Source organism: Dasypus novemcinctus, chromosome 21, assembly GCF_030445035.2.
Source record: "Dasypus novemcinctus isolate mDasNov1 chromosome 21, mDasNov1.1.hap2, whole genome shotgun sequence".
NCBI classification, from domain to species: domain Eukaryota; kingdom Metazoa; phylum Chordata; class Mammalia; order Cingulata; family Dasypodidae; genus Dasypus; species Dasypus novemcinctus.
In genome coordinates, this window is record NC_080693.1 from 29,814,621 (window position 1) to 29,835,127 (window position 20,507).

Consider the following 20,507-nt stretch of genomic DNA (forward strand, 5'->3'; position numbering starts at 1 on the left):
CTTTTTGGTGTCTTTCTCATACACATGGTTTTTGTTTTAAGATAAACAAATTTTACAAAAAAAATTCTCATTATGTTTTGTACATTTGTGTAGGGTTTAAGAAATAAATTCTTATGCTGATATCATAAACATTTTTCCTCTAAAATTTTTGAAGTGTTGCCATTCACAAGTAATCCTTTAGGAATAGTTCTCTGTGTTCATTTATATTAGGTCACCAAATGGCCAAGCACAATATACTAGTCATCCATCCTATCATGGCTTTTATCAAACCAACATTTGTCACATATGAACCTCTAATGCAGCGGTTCTTAACAAGGGGTCCATAAGCCTGAATTGAAATTCAAAAAAATGTTCTTATGGGTACGTGTTGGTGCAGGTATGATTATTTATTAAATAATACACAGCATAGTGTGAACTTAGTAAGGGGTCAGTAGTTTTCACCTGACTGGCAAAGGGGTCCATGGAACCCCTGCTATAATGTATGCTGGTTCTGTTACTAGACTCTCTAGTCTGCTACCTGCCAAATTGTCAGTCCATATGTCTGTCCTTTTCCACTGTTTCAATTATCTTAGTAAAACATTTCAATACCTAATAGTACTTTTATTCCCAATTTCTTCTTTACATTGAGTTATCTTAGCTCTTCTGAGTTCTTGATTCTCCTAAAAGAATTTTACGATCGTTTGTTAAGGTTCATGTTTAAAACACACCTGTGGTATTTTGATTGGGATTGCAATACATTCATACATTTACTGTCAGAGAGTTGATATTTAAGCAATTGAGTCTTCCTATCCTTTAACATTACATATCTCCCATGTAATTGGGTACTCTTTTTTTGTCTTTATTTTTTTAATGTTACATTAAAAAATATGAGGTCCCCATATATCCCCCACCCCCTTCACCCCACTCCTCCCCCCGTAACAGCAACCTCTTCCATCATCATGAGACATTCATTGTACTTGGTGAATACATCTCTGAGCACCGCTGCACCTCATGGTCAATGGTCCACACTCTCCCACAGTCCACCCAGTGGGCCATGAGAGGACATACAATGTCTGGTAACTGTCCCTGCAGCACCTACCAGGACAACTCCAAGTCCCAAAAACGTCCACACATCACATCTCTTCCTCCCACTCCCTACCACCAGCAGCAACTATGGCCTCTTTCTCCACACCAATGCCACATTTTCTTCGATTACTAATCACAATAGTACGTAAATAGAATATCAGTAAGTCCACTCTAATCTATACTCTATTTCTCCATCCTGTGGACCTTGGAATGGTTGTGTCCACTCCATATCTATATCAAGAGGGGGCTTAGATTCCACATGGATGCTGGATGCAATTCTCCTGCTTTCAGTTGTAGGCACTCTTGGCTCCCTGGTGTGGTGGTTGACCTTCTTCACCTCCATGTTAGCTGAGTGGGGTAAGTCCAATAAACCAGAGTGTAGGAGTTGCAAGTCTGTTGAGTCTCAGGGCCTGGCTATCACATGGTCAGTCCAGAGATTCTGGTTTTTATCTTACAGGAAAGTTTTGTAATTTTATATACCACTCTTGGACCTTTATTACTAGACTTGTTTTTTGACTAGCAATCTTTCTTAAAATTAGATTTTCCAGTTATTTGTACTTACTATAAGAACAGTATTGATTTTTTTCCTGTCTCTATAAATGTATTTGTATTTATATTTTGGATAGATGGAGTCTAACAATATGTAGTACCTTGTTTCTAGTTTCTGACACTTAGCATACTTCCCTTTATAACACTGATGGAAGAATATTAATATATTTTTATACCCTACAATCTATAAGTACTGACATTTATAATGTTGATTTATTCCACAAATCATCTTGAATTCTCTTAGTTTATCTACAGATTCCATTCAATTTTCTATACAGACAATCATATTTTCTTGAATTTTACCCACTTTCTGCTTTCCTTTCAAATATTTATATGTAAAAATATTGAAGGGGCAGCATTTATTAATATAAAAAGATAAATTAAAAATAAATAAAATAAAAAGATTCATTTCTCTCTATGTGTCAGCTCCAAATGGCTGTTTTTGGGGTTAGGTGGTGCCATGAAATATTCACAAGGGGGACAAAGTCTTATTCCACCTGTGACTCCTTGCAGTTTCGTCCAGCTTGATAAAGAGAAAGAGAGAATGGAGGAAGCCCAGAACTGAGCCATATCAATGAACTGAGTAGAGCTCTGTCATATGGTCACACATCTCTGCAAGGGGGCCTGCAAAATGCAGTGCAACTGAGTGTCCTGAAGAAGAGAACGACCTGCATTTGAGCGAGCAGCTACTAGTCAATTAGTATGGGTTGAAACGCCAAGATGAATTCAAAAAAAGGGAGCCTATTATCTAGATGTTAAGGGAGTATCACATTATTTCAGGTAGAAAATAATGATGGTCACTGAGACAGAAATAGAATGTTGGGTTATATAAGGTTTTTTTTAAATGAAGAATCAACATGGTCAGATGCAGAAGTGAGGGATAAACTGGGTAAATGTGCCAGTGAGCATCTCACAGTGGAGAATCCAAGATATATACCTTGAATTGATGCAAGAAATATTGAGTGCTAACCACTTAGTCTACTCTGTATTTTCTGCATGATTTTTTCTGTGAAACTACAACTTCTCTACTAAAAATTAAATAATTAAAAAATTCCTTGATGTGCACAATGAACAACATTATATAGTAATTGGAGGAGAAAAAAATGAATGTGAAGGGAAGCTGCTGTGGCTCAAGCAATTGAGTGATAGTCTCCCACATGGGAGGTCCAGGGATTGGTTCCTGGTGGTGCCCAAAGAGAAAGCAAACAAACAACAAGCAAAAACAATGGGCAGATAATGAGAGCAAACAACAAGAAAAACAACAACCAAACACAATGTGCAAACAGGCCAGGAAGCCATTTCTGGGGAAAGGGAGTAGGGAATGAATGTGAATATGCAAACTAACAAGCTTCATCAGACATGGTGGCAGAATTACTAATGACTGAACATGGAATATGGAAAAAACAGATCAAGCCTAAAGACATAGACCTGAGAATCATTGGCAAACCAGTAGATGAAACCACTAAAAAGTTAGAGGAGTCAACAAAAGAAATAACAAGTAATGGAGAGAGCAGACCAAAAAGAAAAGCACTGTAATTAAGAAATAAACTCTATCAAAGGAGATGGTGAAAGTTTCCTTTACAATGGGACACGTGGGGAACAGATGAGGCTCAGTGTTTGAGCATCTGCTTCCCTTATACAAGGTCCAGGGTTCAATCCCCAATACCTCCTAAAAAGAAAAGAAATGATAAGGGAGGGACACATGGGGAGGACTGTACTGGTTTTACAGGACCTAAATAAACCCAATGATCCTTGTGATTTATAATCAAACAATGCCAGTGTAGACACCTGTTACCTATTGGGTTCTGATTCAATCCGAGTGGAGAAATTTCTGATTGTCTGGGCTCTTCCCTATACTGACACATCCTAGGCACAGGAGTGTTTGGTCAAAGAATCCAAATGCTGTACTTTCCTTACAATGTAAAAAAGATCTGTGAGTGATTCTATCTTGAGATCATGTTGTAAATTAGTTGAGATTTAGGTGGTCTATACAGGATGAATAAATTGATGAATAAACAGTAATAATTATATATTTCTGATTTTTCCATGCAGCCAAACAAAGTGTCTAGCATATGAAAGAAGAAAAGTTAATTATTCTTTAAAGAACCAAAACCTAGGCTTTTGGGTGGTGGTTCTGGGGTAGCAGGCAATGCCCACCACTGATACACAGGATGCTCATTTCTTACACTTGAATTCCATGGGTGACTGAGAGTCCCAATGATCTATGGGTATTTTTTCCCAGATATATTGTCTCTGCCTGGATTGAGTAAACCCGAGAATGGAGAAAGCTGATCATTGGAGTCAAAAATGGTGAATAAGGAAGTCATGACAGTAACTTCACTAATAAATGTGGATTCTCTTCTCCTTTCATTTTGAAGAAGCCATGAGGAAGGAAAACCAGTCCTCTGTCCTGTATTTCATTCTCCTAGGAATTAGCAGCCAACAGGCACAAGAAGATTTCTTCTTCGTCCTTTTCCTTTTCATCTACCCCATCACATTGATTGGAAACCTCCTTATCATCTGGGCCATTCGCTCTGACATTCACCTTGACACTCCCATGTACTATTTCCTTGCAAACCTCTCCTTGGTTGACATCTTTTTCTCATCTGTAACCATCCCTAAGATGCTCACAAATCATCTCTTGGGCAATAGAGCCATATCCTTTGGGGGATGCATAACACAGATGTATTTCATAATTTCTTTGGCTAACACTGACAGCTATATCTTAGCTGTGATGGCTTATGATCGTGCTGTGGCCATCAGCTGCCCTCTTCATTACACAAATATTATGAACCTAAAGTTTTGTTTCCTGCTTGTTGTTGGGTCTTGGGTGATTGGAATCGCCAATTCCCTCCCCCACATTTTGCTCACAGCTAAGCTGTCCTTCTGCAACAACCGGGAAGTAGCCAACTTCTACTGTGACATTAGCATTTTGCTCAAGTTGTCCTGCTCTGACATTCACTTTAATGTGAAGATGATGTATCTAGGGGTTGCTGTTTTCTGCGTGCCATTAATATGTATCATTATCTCCTATGTTCAGGTCTTCTCCACTGTCTTACGTATTCCATCCACCAAGAGCATGCTCAAAGCCTTCTCCACCTGTGGCTCCCACCTCACTGTTGTTTCTTTATATTATGGGACGGTGATTGCCATGTATTTCCGCCCACTGACCAGTTACAGCCTGAAGGATGCAGTGATAACTGTGATGTACATCGCAGTGACCCCAATGCTAAATCCTTTCATTTATAGTCTGAGAAACCGAGACATGAAGGCTGCTTTGGGGAAGCTCTTCAGCAAGAGAATGCCCTCACAATGAGTGTGAAGTCATACATTAGACACTGCAGTCCCCAATTAGGATGCACTTGAAAGTCCAGACCCAATGTCAGCCCACTCCAAGAAGCCAGTTTTGATCTTTCCAATGAAGGAATCCAACTTCTGAGATCTCTTGTAACAGTTTGATGAGACCTCAGTCTTAAAATTTGACCATGTTATGTGCGTTCTTGCTCCTTTGGCTGAGTAGCAGCACAAAAACATTGGATTCATGTCCCACCTGTGCTACTGGCTAGCAGAGTAGAGTTTGGAAATTCTCATCATCATCTTCCACATCTTCCTATTATGAAAAAAATACCTGCCAATGTTCTATCACACTATTAAAGTATCACAAAATACCATGCTTTAAAGGATGTAAATCACTATTCAAATGTTGGTTTTTACCATTTCTTTTAGGTTCCTTTACTGCCTAAGTAAATACCATGAAACAGATTGGTTTAAACAATAGGAATTTATTAACTTATGGTTTTGAGGCTGAGCAAATGTATGAATCAAGGCATCATCAAGGCAATGCTTTCTCTACCTGACTGATTGTGGGCTGACTGACAGCAACCCTTGGTCCTTAGCTTGTCACATGGCTGGGGGCATGGGGGCAGCTCCTAGCCTCTCTTTTCTCTTCCAGGTTCCATTGATTTCACCTTCTGACTGCTTAATAGGTGACTTTCTCTCATTGTCCATAGTCCTTCCATTTATAAATGACTCCAGTAATAGGATTAAGACCCATCCTGATTGTTGTGGATCACATTTTAACTGAAATAGTTTCATGAAAATGTCCTACTTATGATCCACAAGCAATGGATTAAATTGAAGAACATGTTTTTCTGGACAATATACAGCTTCAACCCACCACACTGTTATTAAGCTTCTATGCTTGTAAGACTTTGAGGACAGGAGCAGTCTTAACATATCTCTATTACTCTCCTAGGGCTGGTCATATAAAGTGCGTCCATTCATTATTGGTGGAAAATGGGATGAATGAATGAAAATAGACTATGTAATGCTTCCTGATAGTGATCGGACATAACCAATCTTGACTATATTTACCTTTCCATTGAAATTTTTAAAGAAACTTATTTTGGGAGTTATTTATAATTGGCAATTTCTGCATTATTGAATTATAATGTGAAATAAAGCTGAGTTGCCATAAAATTTGCATACCAAATAATATAGAAAAGGAGCTTTATTGAAAATAAAGTGGACATATTTCTCCAGCATGGCCCAAGGAAGATGAGGTTTTATTCTGGTGAACAATCCTATTTATGTAGACAATAGTTTCCAAAAACAAGCAGTAAATCCAGCAGATCAGAAAACACTCCCTAAAGGATTCCACCCCCAGTGATCTGATTTTATTCAGATGATGATCCCCAAACCAATGAGGCGACACAACGTTCATACCTGGGGGCCGGAGTCCTCAGTGGTACTGACATTCTTTTATTTTAGTTTCTATTCATATTTGCTGTTGGACTTTGAAATACTAAGAATCCTTGGGAGTTCCAGACATTGTCCTCTGTATAGCCAACATGTAGCAACAATTCAATTCAATCGAACTGAACAATTCAATTGCCTTTGATAATTGGAATCAATCGTTCTAGCCAGTACATAATATTTGACTTAAAATTATAAATCCCAAAAGAAAATAGTTGATAGCCTTTTAACAATGTTATAAACATCCAAAAAATAACTTTCTGTGAACATACATAGGTGCAATAAAAGTGCATAAAAACAAAAGTACAGTCCTCTTCTGTCTTGAAATTCATCATCTTTTAAACTTATTGAACAATTGAAATATAGATGATTCACAGCATCTAAATGTGTTGCAATAAAACATTATTTTTAAGAAATATTTTCAGTATCTTAATTTAATTTTGTAAATATATTTACAACCTAAATAATACTAGCTAGGGATAGAATTTTGAGTTGTGAATTTTTTCTCTTATAACTCTGATAATTTTTCAGTGTTTTCTAATCTTTAATGTTCTGTAGGAAGTAGTATGAAGTCAATTGAACTTCTATTCCACTTTAGTTATCTATTATTCTCTGGCATTGAAATTTGTATTCATAACAATTTTATTCCCCATCGTTAAAATGTCAAATAGTTAGGATACATCAAGGAATATTGTAGCACTAATATTATTTATGAATTCAAACAGATATTTGATTATGTTGGTAAAAGTCAGTTTCTCTGGGTGTGATAACCCTTTGACTGCATTAGATTTTGCTGACAGGTCTGATTAAATTGTGTTACGATTAGGGCTTTGATTCAACCAAGTCATTAGAGTGTGATTCAGCCTTGAGCCCCAGCCCACTTGGGCTGATGAAACAGATTCTCATATGGAAGTAGACACAGAGGAGAAGACAGAGAAATAGAGACAGCTCATTAGACACGGCAGAGGCCAAGGGGAGAGAGATGAGCCTGATAGTTTACAGCTAACCTTGTGAGAACAGAGGAGCTGAGCCTGGAAAGAAATGAGTGCCAGGGAGAGAGATAAGCTTTATGCCAGCCCACAGCTGAGATTACAAGAGGCTGAGACCACGGAGCCTTATGAGGAAGAAGGAAGGCTGACCCCTCACCAACATTGCCTGTCATCTTGCTTCATGCATGGCAAATGACTGAGTGAGCAATTACCTCTTATAGCACCTAGAGGTGAACTCTTCAGGGCCTTGTGACTGTAAGTTACTCTGCTGAATAAATACCCTTTATAAAAGCCAACAGTGTTGGTACTTTGCATCAGCACCCCTTTGACTGACTAATACAGATATCTTCATTACTTTTCTCCCAGGTGTGGTTAGGTCTTCAGTACAGAAACTTAGGTTTCTGATTCTCTGTAATATGATCTTTTATTTTTACTTAAATGTCTGCTTTTTAGTTCTATTATGGTTTCTTTCTGTGAAACTATGGTTACTCATAAGGTAGTGCTCCACTTTTTCTCTAACATTTGTTGTTTCCTTTATTCTTTGAAACCCTTTGTCCTTTTAATAATTTCTCTGGAAGGACTGCAGAAGTCCATCCTCTGCTTTACTATTAATAATTTATTTTCTTAAGTGCCAGATCTACCTAAAATGCCAAGAGAAAATCTTTTTTCTGCTCTTTATTCATTGCTATCTGCTAGATCAGAAGACATTTTCTTCTAAATTTTTCTCTGAGTATGCTGTCTCCTATTTTTAATGTCTTTAGAACATGAAAAAGGATAATTTCTCTTCTAAAAATTCTGTTTTGTAATTTAAATTCCTTTCAATTTTAAGTTTCTCACTCAGCTATTTAAGGTTATAATACCTTTCTCTTACACTGAAAATCTATTTTACAGTTGATTTCTTTTTTAAAAAAATGTCCTTAAATAGAAGGGATTAAATCACCCTTGGAATTTGCCAACAGACAATTAAATTTTCCCCTATCACTATTCAAAGGTTCTTCTCCATTGGGAGAGTTGGGTTGGGGACTCCTTCGTAGATTAAATGAACAAATATGAAAAAAAAAAAAAAGAGAAGGTAATGAAATCTATGTTCATTGTCTACAGATAATATTTGCATAATATCTTTCCTGTCATATCATCCTATCCATGACAGGACAAGGCAGTCCAAAAACACTGGAGTTTGATCTCAACATCAGGCGGGAACGAAAGGTTTTGGGGCTGCATTTAGGAGACCTACTGTTAGCACACAAGATAAAAGAAAGATTATCTCCCACACTAACCATCCTCCAGTCAGATCCTAGGGCAAAGGTGAAATAAAATTATTTTTCTTTGCCACATGTAGCACCAAAAAGGTCTTAGAATGGGCACGAATTAATGCCAGGAATTGATAGGATACTCACAATCATGATTTATACTTTTAGTAAACGTGTTTCTTTTAAATATTTAACATTTATATATATTGTATGACCCAGTATGTATCTTCCAGCAATTAACTCTATTTCCATCAAATTATACATTTTTAAATTTATCAATGTGAATTCATTCATTTTAACTGTGAATAGAATTCATTAATAAGAAAATTACACACTTTATCATCCATTCTTCATTTTCTTGATACTCTGTAAAATTTCTATACAACAACACCCATCCTTGTGATTATCTTCTTGGCTACATGTGCTAGAATTTCTCTAGGGTTTAATCTGAATTAGCTCGGTCAAGATTTTATGACTTCAGTTTTATTAGAGAGTGCCTAATTGTTTCCCAAAGTGATTATACTAATTTAGAGTCATATAATTAGGGCATATAAGGGCCAATTTTTCCATTTCCTCCATAACACATGGAATTATCAGACTTATACACACGTTCCAAGATGAACGGTGATAAACTGAATGTTTTTATTTGCATTTCTAACATTGTGAAGTTGAAGAACTATTTTCTTGTTTGCTGTTCATACCAGTTTTTTCTTTTGTCACTCGCCTCTTCAAGATTTGCTCATTATTTCCTACTGTGTTTTTGGTCTTTTGCTTATTAGTGTGTAGGATTCTTATGTACTCTGAATATAAATTCTTTGATTGTGTATGTAGCAAATACCTCTTTCCAGTCCATAACTTTTATTTCCCCTTCTTGATGATGGCTTTCATACAAATGTATTTAATATTAATGGAGTCATTTTTACAATTATTTCTCTTATGTTTTGTGTATTCGTGCTGGTTTATGAAATCAATCCCTAACCTTATAATATAAACATAAATCCCTCTAAAAGTTTTCCTTTTCACAATTAATCATTTAGGAATTGATTGCTGAATTTGTTTCTATATGAGTACACAATTGCCTTAGCACAAGTAACTATATGCCCATCCTTTCCCTGCCTATTAAAAAACCATCCCTGTGTGAAATCTATGGTAAGCTGGAGGTAAGTATTTGTACAGGGAAGGGATAAAATGGGGGCATACGGATACCTTTGGGTGGGGCTTTGTGGGCTTGAGGGGGGCTGGGGATGGGAGGAAGGGTCAGATGGCCCAAGAAATTGGGGGGAGGGTGGGGGGAACATTTGAACTTAGAAGATTGTCAGGTATGTGGTTGAAATTATAATGTAGAGAAAACTCTTTAGAAAATATAATAAGGAAGGTTACCTGTTTAAGATGCTTAAGTGGGGGGCATCTGACACAGGGCAAACTTCTAGGAGGTGTGTAAGTGTTCCTTTTGTCATAGTGGGTTATATCATTGGGTGGAGACCTATACAATGAGAGTGAAGGTATACTCACATCCTTGGAAAGACTGATGTTCTCAAACAGAGGAAATTGTATATCTCAAGAGAGTCTGTGGCTCCCAATGGTTTAGGGCATTCAAGTATGTCAAGCCCTGAATGAGGCAGGGCCTCGCAGCAGGTCAGACCGACGCGAGTGATGCTCACGGAGACTGGCTGATGGCGCAGGTCCGCTTTATTGCGGAAGTACACACATTTTATAGGGCACAGGGTGACGTGTAAGCCGTTCATTGGCTCAACTATTAGAAGCTTCTAATTGGTTACTATAGGCAGTTGCTAGGGAAAGGTTTGAAATCTGAGGGCGGGTACTAATGGACGGCTGTCAGGGTTGATGAGACTGTGACATTGTGACTGGTGCGTGTAAGCTGCTACCAGGGAGCATGACATGATTAGAGAGCCTGAAGCAAAGGGCTCGGCACTGGCACCATGGCTGGCACTTTGGAGCGGGCTTTCAAGGAGGCGGATTATCTACCTCATACTTGATGCCTGCAGGGGAGGCGCGTATCAACCTCAGACCCTGGTTTCAGCTACTTGCGCCAGCCATATTTTTGCCTGCCTGCGGACCCTTCCCTCACCTGAACATTGTTGCAAGTATCTCTGAATATGGTCCTTCAGGTAATGAAGATTGATTGTCACTGTGGGCCCTCGGAGGGGTAAAGAGGTATTGAACAGATGTAATCAGTGTAATTGTGGGGCAATGGAATTGTTCCACAAGATCATGCAATGATGGATATAGGACATGTTAAAGTACACCAAAATTGTATAAAAGTCCATAGGCTAAAATGTAAAACATAATGTAAAACATAAGATAACTAAAAATTTAGAAAACTGTATAGTCTAAAATATAAACCATAATGTAAACCCAAATGGAACCATGTTTGAAAGGTATTGTTTCAATATCTGTACATCAGCTGCAGGAAATATAATATGAACATGTAAAACGATCCTTGCTGCGGAAGGGACAAAATGTTTGATGTTGGATATGTGGGAGTACTGTATATTGTATATGTGAACTACTGTGATCTAAAACTTTTGTGAAGACAAACTTAATAAGTAGAAAAAAAAAAGAAAGGATGTAGACACTGAGGAATAAGTGGAAGAAATTGCCTTGCCGCTGTACATACATGGCAACACCTATAGCAGTGATGAAAGGCAAAATGTCAAAAACAAAGCTTTCTCATTTTTCCATTTTTTAATACCCCAATTTATTTTTCCTTTATTTAATTTTTCTAAATTACTATGTATTCTATATCTAATCTTTTTTTAAATTTTATTTTTTTATTGATTTTGTAAAAATATTACATTAAAAAAAAAATATGAGGTCCCATTCAACCGCACCACCCCACCCCACCTCTCCCCATCCAGGAACATTCACTTCCATCATCATGACACATCCATTGCATTTGGTAAGTACATCTCTGGGAATCTCTGCACCTCATGGTCAATGGTCCACATCATGGCCCTTACTCTCCCCCATTCCATCCAGTGGGCCCTGGGAGGATTTACAATGTCCGGTGATTGCCCCTGAAGCACCATCCAGGGCAACTCCAAGTCCCAAAGGCGCCTCCACATCTCATCTCCTCCTGCCATTCCCCATACCCATCAGCCACCATGTCCACTTTTCCCACTCCAATGCCACCTTTTCTCTGTGGACTCTATATCTAATCTTTACACCCATCACTATATTCCATTTTACTATTAACAGAACATGGCAATATATTAGGCTTCATTTTTAAAGAAGTTTTGGACCACAGAGAGGTTCAACTATGGCAGAGGAGGAACACTGATGTGGGATGTTACTGATAGGGGGCACATGGTTGGGAGGGAGCTCTCCAGGGCATGTATACAAGGTACATAAAAATGTTTGGATATTTTCATAGTGGTTTCAGTTAAAAACGACAACTGAGGGAGTGCTGAGCTTCTAGCCAAGGGAGCTCTATCACATTCCCCAGTGGAACAGCAATCCCCCAAGTGCAGTGGCAAAGACCAATAAAGACAGATGTTCTAACAATGAGCCCTTGATACTGATGACCACGATTATGAGCCTGTGTGCCTGAAATACGAACTAGGCCTAGATCTGCAGGGTGCCTAAGAGTTACCCCCTGAAAGCCTCCATGTAGCTCAAATGTGGCCACTCTCTAAGCCAAACTCAGCATGTAAATGCATTACCTCTCCCCCAGTGTGGGACATGACACCCAGGGATGAGCCTCCCTGGCACCAAGCGATTACTACCAAGCACCAGCTGATGATGTAACTAGAAAGAGACCTTGAATAAAAGGGTCAACTGAGACCAGCAGAATCTCAGCCTACATGTAATATCAGGTGTTAAAAACTGCTTTATGGCTTTGGAAAAAGGGACAAATGGAAAGGACAAATGAGTTTACATGGCTATGAATCTCCAAAAAAGAGTCAGAGGTCATTAGCAGGGTAATGCTTACGCATGTCTCAGCAGGGTCTCAGAAACAGCCAAAATAGATAGAAGCCCAGGTACTGGTTCTCCTGAAGCCTACAGAGATCCACAGTTTCTAAGGTCATGGCAGATGGCTCTGGAGTTCAGTGTTGTGTGAGTTGGCCCTACTTTGGAGTTTGTGTTTCTGAGTGTGATGGAGTTGGACTCAGATATGACCTTTCTACACATGCCTCTTCTGTTACTTTTTACTGTGGTTGGTGCTGGAGTTGGTATATACTCAGGAGACTTGAATCTCTGGACTGTCCATGTGACAACCAGGCCCTGAGCCTCAGCAGACTTGCAACTCCTACCCTCTGGTTTATTAGACTTATCTTGCCCAGCTAACAGGGAGGTGAAGAAGGTCAACCAGCACATCAGGGAGCCAAGAGTGCCTACATCTGCAAGCAGGAGAATTACATGTATCATCAATGTGGCATCTAAGCCCCTCTTGATGTAGAGGAGGAGTGGGCATGGTAACATCTCATGGTCCACAGACTGGAAGAATAGAGTATGAATTAGAGTGGACTTACTGATATTCTACTATGGAACTATTGTGATTAGTAATGGAAGAAATTGTAGCATTGATGTGGAGAAAGTGGCCATGGCTTCTGAAGGTAGGGAAAGGCAAGAAGAGATATGATGTGGGGACATTTTCAGGATTTAGAGTTGTCCCGGGTGGTACTGCAGGGATAGATGCTGGACATTGTATGTCCTGCCATGGCCCAGTGGCTGGAATGAGGGAGAGTGTAAACTACAATGTAAAGCACTATTGGTGTGGTGCAGCAGTGTTCCAAAATGTTTTCAGCAAATGCAATGAATGTGCCACAATGATGAAAGAGGTTGTTGATGTGGGAGGAGTAGGATGAGAGGTTGGGGGCTATATGGCGACCTCATATTTTTTTAATGTAACATTTAAAAAAAATAAAGAAGTAAGAAAAAAGAAATTAAAAAGTGTTTATATTCTATAACATGATAGGGGTTTGGGTAAATAGGTATATATGTTTATGTTTGTTAAAACTTGTCACTTAAGATTTGTGTTATTTCATTGTATGTAAATTTTAAGTAAAAGTGACTATACTAAAAAAAACCAACAACAACCATCCCTGTTATATATTAGCTTTCAACATATGTTTAGTCTGTGTTGAGTTCTCTAGTTTATTAAATGGGTCCTTTTTCAGTCCCTATGCCTGTCCTTTGATATTTGAATATCACAACTAAAGCCCTAGTCAACCTTCAATATATGATAGGTTAATTCCTCCCTCAACATTTTTCCCCTCAAAAATCTTAGCTCTTCTTGACTTTCCATACTGCCACACGAATTTTGGTATCAGTTTGTTCACTCTATGTTTAAAAAACAATTTTGCTATTTTGATTGGGATTGCATCAAATTCATAGATTTATTGAAAGAGAATTGACATTTTTACTTACTGAGACTTTCAATCCATTAACATTGCATATCTCCCATTTATCTAGGTACTCTTTTTATCCTTCAGTAGAGTTTTGTAATTTTTTATACCAGACTTGGAACTATTTTATTAGAATTATTTTAAAATTGTTCATTGTTTCCACCATTAGTCTGAATGGTGATTTTTTGTAAATTTTATATTTTCTAATTATTCTTAACATAGGAACAGTACTGATTTTTAATATTAATTTATTTCCCCATTTGTGACTGACCTGTCTTAGTTTAGCTTCAGACTCCCTCAGATTTTCTTTGCATAAAACCCATATTTTCTGTCAATTATACCATTTTACTTTCTTTGTAATTTTTATATTGAAAAAAAAGGGAAGGTGGGATGTTTGTTTGTAATATAAACATAAGTAAATAAAGAAGAAGTAAATGAAAGTAATAATGAAATAAAAAGTTCTATTTCTCCCCTATTTAACATCCATGGGAAAAGGATGTGGCTCAAGCAATTGGGCTCCCATCTACTATATAGGAGGTGCAGGGTTTGGCTCTTGGGACATCCTGGTGAAAGGTAAGCTATCCCTTAAGGTGAGCTGGCCCACACAGACAGCTGGTACAGCAAGATGATGCAACAAAAAGAGACACAGAGGAGAGAAAATAAGAGATGTAACAGATCAGAAAACTGAGGTGGCGCAAGACATTGAGTGTCTCTCTCCCACTCAAGAAGTACTGCCTAAAGAGAAGACAAGCAGACACAGAAGAACACACAGAGAGTAGACAGTAAGCACAAAAACAACAGGGGTCGGGGTGGGGAAGAGAAATAAATAAATCTTTAAAAAAACCCAAACATCCCTGAGTAGGTATTCTTTATGGCACTACAAGAAGAGGAGAAACATGGACAAAAGCACATTCCACCAAACTAACTCCAACATCCTATTCAGCCTCCTTACAATTTTCATCTAGTTGCCAGAAAGGGAAAGAGAATATGGAGGAAGACCAGAACTGGACCAATACAATGAATTGTCTAGAAGTCAAAAGACAAGAATGCCTCAGAAATGTAGAACAGTTGAGTATCCTGGAAGAGGAGACTAGCCTATACTTGGGTGAGCAGGAAGCAGTCTCTACTGTAATTAGTATGGATTCAGATGACACAGGCTCAAAAAGGACATGTGTCTACATGGATTCAAACCCCACTCCTGGTACCAAAATCTGTTTTAGTTTACTAGGTTTCTTAGGCAAATACCATACAATGTGTTGGCTTTAAAAAGGGAAATTTATTTGCACACAGATTTAAGCCTAGGTAAATGTCAAACCAAGACATCATCAAGGTGATGCTTATTTCTCAAAGGCTAACTGCCAACAAACCTTGTTTCCTCTGTCACTTGGCAAGGAACACAGAGAAATCTGCTGGTCTCTCTCTTCTCTTCTGGGTTTCTTTGCTTTCAGCTTCTTGTTTCCTGGCTTTATTCTCTCTTCATCTGACCTTCATTCTCTTATAAAGGATTCCAGTAATAGGATTAAGACTTACCCTAACTGAGGAGGGCCACACCATGATTGAAGTAATCTCATGAAAAGGTCATACTTATAGTGGGTTTACAACCAAAAGAGTGGATTTAGATTTAAAAACATGCATTTCTCAGGTATATATAATTTCACACCAACACACAACCCTCTTGATCCAAAAAAAACATGTTCTTTCTACCTGCAAAATAAATTCATTCCATCACAACATCTCAAAATCATAGGTCATTTCAGAAACAAGTCCAAGTACAAATTCTCATCAAAATCAGTTATGCGTATAGTCTGTCCTCGGGCACAATTTCCCTGTGTTGATAGACCTGCAAAACCTAAAAACAAGTTATGTGTGTACAATATACAAAGGATGCCCAGGTATAGGGTAAGTATACTCATTCCCACAGGGAGAAAATCGAAGGAACACCTGTCTCAAACAATTCCAAAACCCTACAGGAAATACTCCATTAGATTTCAAGGTCTGAAAGCATATTTGTCCTCCAGGCCTGATGGTGCAGTAGCCCCACTACTTTGAAGCACTAGCCCAGCAACCATGCTTTTCTCATATACTAGGGTGAAGGCCCCAAGCTCTCTAAGCATTGGGGTGGCAGCCAAGCACTCTTCAATTCCTGTGGTCAAACAGTTAAGGAAGCAATACAAGACTTTGGGTTGAAAATGATGATGGTCTAGGCTAAAACAGTATGAGTAAATAGGAACATTATGTAAGGTCTCTTCTAAAGGAAGAATTAACAAGATCACATGTAGAGGCAAGTGATAAACTGGATGAGTGTGCCTGTGAGCATCGAACATGTGGTGAACCCATGAAATACATCTGGATTCAACTAAAGAAATTTTGAGTGCTGCATTCTCAGTGCACTCTGTATTTTCTGCATGATTTTCTCAAAACACACAACTTCACTAATAAAAAATAACTAAATTATGTTTAAAAACAATTGGATTATACATTGAACAATATTCCACCATAATTTTTCTGCAAGTGATAAAAATAAGCAAGGTGTAGTTTTACTACTACAAAAAACTGGTTTAGGTTGAAATTGCCACATATAGGGTAGATCAGATTGGAGAGAGGACAGGACATGGAAATATGGGAAAGACAGATCAGGCCTACAGAAATAGACACGAGAGTCTTTAGCAATGCAATACCTAAAGCCAATATATTAGAGGATTCACCAAAAGAAACCATGAAGAAAGGAAAAAACAAATCAAAGACTGAAGATCTGTAATTAAGGGATTGGAAACGAGATAAAACCTATCATAGGAGATGGTGAAAATCTGCTTTGAAAATGAGACACTGGGGGAGGAAAGTCACTGTGCTGGCTTTACTGACCTAAATAAACATATTGGTTCCTGTGATTTACAATCTCTTGATGTGAATGTAGATACCTGGTATCTACTGCTCTCTGGCACAATCTGAGATTAGACAATGGACCAATTCTTAATTTATGAACTGTTCATTTTAAACATATGCTATTAAATACATTTTTGGTTACACATTTCAAAAACTGGAAAACGAAAAGCTAATTATTTCTTAAATGACTAAAATCTAGGTGTTGTGGGTGATGGTGCTGGGTAACTGATAAAGGACACATTTGATGTACAGATTGCTCATTTCCTAAGCATGAATATCCAAGCATGACTGACAGTTAGTCCTACTGACCAAAAGGGATTTTTTCCCTTATTTTGTCTCTATCTAGATATATGAAACTGAAGGAGAGAGAAAACTGACCTCTGGAATCAAAAGTGGTGGATAAGGAAGTCAAGACAGAATAATTTCACTCTTAATTCTGGATTCTCCTCTCCTTTCATAGTGAAAGAGACCCAAAGAAGGAAAACCAATCCTCTACCCTGTATGTCATCCTCCTAGGAGTTTCTGGTCAGCAGGCACAGGAAGATATCTTTATCATCCTCTTCTTGCTAATCTATCCCATCAAATTAACTGGACAGGGAAACGGACTTTGGCCCAGTGGTTAGGGCGTCCGTCTACCATATGGGAGGTCCGCGGTTCAAACCCCGGACCTCCTTGACCCGTGTGGAGCTGGCCATGCGCAGTGCTGATGCACGCAAGGAGTGCCGTGCCACGCAAGGGTGTCCCCCGCGTGGGGGAGCCCCACACGCAAGGAGTGCGCCCGTGAGGAAAGCCGCCCAGCGTGAAAAGAAAGAGCAGCCTGCCCAGGAATGGCGCCGCCCACACTTCCCGTGCCGCTGACAACAACAGAAGCGGGTGCCGCTGACGACAACAGAAGCGGACAAAGAAACAAGACGCAGCAAACAGACACCAAGAACAGACAACCAGGGGAGGGGGGGAATTAAATAAATAAATAAATCTTTAAAAAAAAAAAAAAAAAAAAAAAAATTAACTGGACACCTGCTCATCATCTGGGCCTTCGCTCCAATGTTCTCCTTCACAACCCCATGTACTTTTCCTTGCCAACCTCTTTTTGGCTAACATCTTTTCTTCATCTGTAACAATCACTAAGATGCTTGCAAACCATCTCTTGGGCAGCAAAGCCATCTCCTTTGGAGAATGCATCACACAGAGTACTTCATGATTGCTTTAGCTAAGTTAGCTGTGTTGGCTTATGATCATGTTGTGGCCATCAGCCACCCTCCTCAGTACACAACAATTATGACCCTAAGGTCTTCATTCCTGCTTGTTTTGTGTATTGCATCATTGCAAATGCCAAAGCTCTCCCCCCATGCTCTGCTCACAGCAAGTCTGTCATGTGACAACCAAAAAGTGTACACCTTTTATGTGAGGTATACATTTGCTCAAGCTGTCCTGCTCTGACATTCACTTTAATGTGAAGACGATGTACCTAGGGGTTGGTGTTTTCTCCTTGCCATTAACAGACATCATTCTCTCCTATGTTCAGGTCTTCTCCACTGTCTTATGGGTTCCATCCATCAAGGGCATGCTCAAAGCTTTCTCTACTTGCAGCTCCATCTCACAATTGTTTCTTTGTATTATGGGACAGTGATGGGCACTTCCAGTTACAACCTGAAGAATGCAGTGATAATTCTGATGTATGTGGAAGTGATGACAAAGTTAAAGCTGTTCATTTATACTCTGAGAAAGCAGGATGTAAAGGCTGCCTTGGGGAAGCTCGAAAAACAAAACAATGTCCTCACAATGAATGTGAAGACATGGCTTAGATACTGCAGTCACCAATTAGGATGTGCTTGAGAATCCAGCCCCAAATACATCTCACTCCAAGAACACAGTTTTGATCTTGCAGCCAGAAAATACCACTTCTCAGAAATCTTGTAACAGTTAGATGAAACTGAAATCTTACAGCAAGGATCACTTTCTTCACATTATTTCCCCTTTGGGAGAGGGTCTGCATAAGAACACTGGGTTCATGTCTCAGTGGTGCTACTGACTAGCAGAATAGAGTTTGGAAATTCTTTTTTTTATTTATTTATTTTTTTATTTATTTTTTATTGACTTTGTAATAATATTACATTAAAAATATATATGTGAGGTCCCATTCAACCCCACCCCCCCACCCCCCCTCTCCCCCCCCAACAACACTCGTTCCCATCATCATGACACATCCATTGGATTTGGTAAGTACATCTTTGGGCACCTCTGCACCTCATAGACAATGGTCCACATCATGGCCCATACTCTCCTCCATTCCATCCAGTGGGCCCTGTGAGGATCCACGATGTCCGGTGATTACCCCCGAGGCGCCATCCAGGGCAGCTCCACGTCCCAAATACGCCCCCACCTCTCATCTCTTCCTGCCCTTCCCCATACCCATCGTCCACCATGTCCACTTTTCCCAATCCAATGCCACCTCTTCTATGTGGACATTGGATTGGTTGTGTCCATTGCACCTCTATGTCAAGAGGAGGCTCAGATTCCACATGGATGCTGGCTGCCATCCTCCCATTTTCAGTTGTAATCACTCTAGGCTCCATGGTGTGGTGATTGTCCTTCTTCAACTCCATCTTAGCTGAGTGTGGTAAGTCCAATAAATCAGATTGTAGGTGCTGGAGTCTGTTGAGGCTCAGGATCTGGCTATCACATTATCAGTCCAGAGATTCAAATCCCCTAACTATATCTTAAACCCCAACGTTAACTGCACCTCCAGCAGATTAGTATGAAAGTCTTATGAAGGGAGATCCCATCTGAGTCCAGATTCATCACACATAAACACCATTTCCAGAGAGGGGCCATCTGCCCTGGTAGTAAACCCCATCGGCCATGACCATAACTCTCATGGGTCTCTTTAGCCTTCATAGGAACCAATATCTGGGGGTTGTATCTGCTTTATCTGTCTCTCTGACTCTGCTCAGTTGTGCATGAGGGCAATCCTTCTGCCAGCCTCCAGACTCTTTTTTAGAAACTCGTAGCCATATAAACTCATTTCTCCTTTCCATTTCCCCCTTACTTTAGGTCAAACAGCATTTTAAAGTCATGTTGTTTTATGTAGACATGGATATTCTGCTGATCCGCATTGAACCTTCCATATAAGGTCCTTTTCCAGTTGCATCATCAGTTGGTATTTGATAGTGGTCCCTCGTTGCCAGGGAGGCTCATCCCCGGGTGTCATGTCCCACGCTGGAGGGAAGGCATTGCATTTACATGCTGAGTTTGGCTTCGAGCCTGGCCACATTTGAGTAACATGAAGGCTGACAGGAGGAAATTCCCAGGCACAATGTTGCTCTAGGCCTTGTTCTTATTTTAGGTTTATCAGCTCACAAGCATAGTCATTAGCATCAGGGGCTCACTGTTGAACCCTCACTCCCTCCCGGTCCCCGCCGCTGTACCTGGGAGACTATCGCTGCTCCCCTAGGGACCACGACAGAGCACCACTGGCCAGGAACCCAGTACCCCCCCTGCTGGGTTTTTAATTGTTGCCACTATGAGTATATCCAATCATTACCATGCACCCTGGACATATGTTCTGTACAGCTCCCTGTCAGCCATATATCACCTGTCATTGGTATCCCATACCAGTATCCCTCCATTGCCATTGTTGAAACACT

General features: G+C 39.4%; 1 protein-coding gene and 1 pseudogene across 1 annotated transcript; both read left to right on the plus strand.

The window, feature by feature from the left end:
• The first annotated feature begins 3,997 nt into the window (after positions 1–3,997).
• On the plus strand, positions 3,998–4,930 carry LOC101425237 (olfactory receptor 1A1-like). Its single transcript, XM_004463579.2, has one exon. The coding sequence runs from the start codon at positions 3,998–4,000 to the stop codon at positions 4,928–4,930; it is 933 nt and encodes a 310-aa protein (XP_004463636.2).
• Positions 4,931–17,935: 13,005 nt separating this feature from the next.
• Positions 17,936–18,696, plus strand: LOC111765409 (olfactory receptor 1A1-like; annotated as a pseudogene).
• Positions 18,697–20,507: the final 1,811 nt, after the last annotated feature.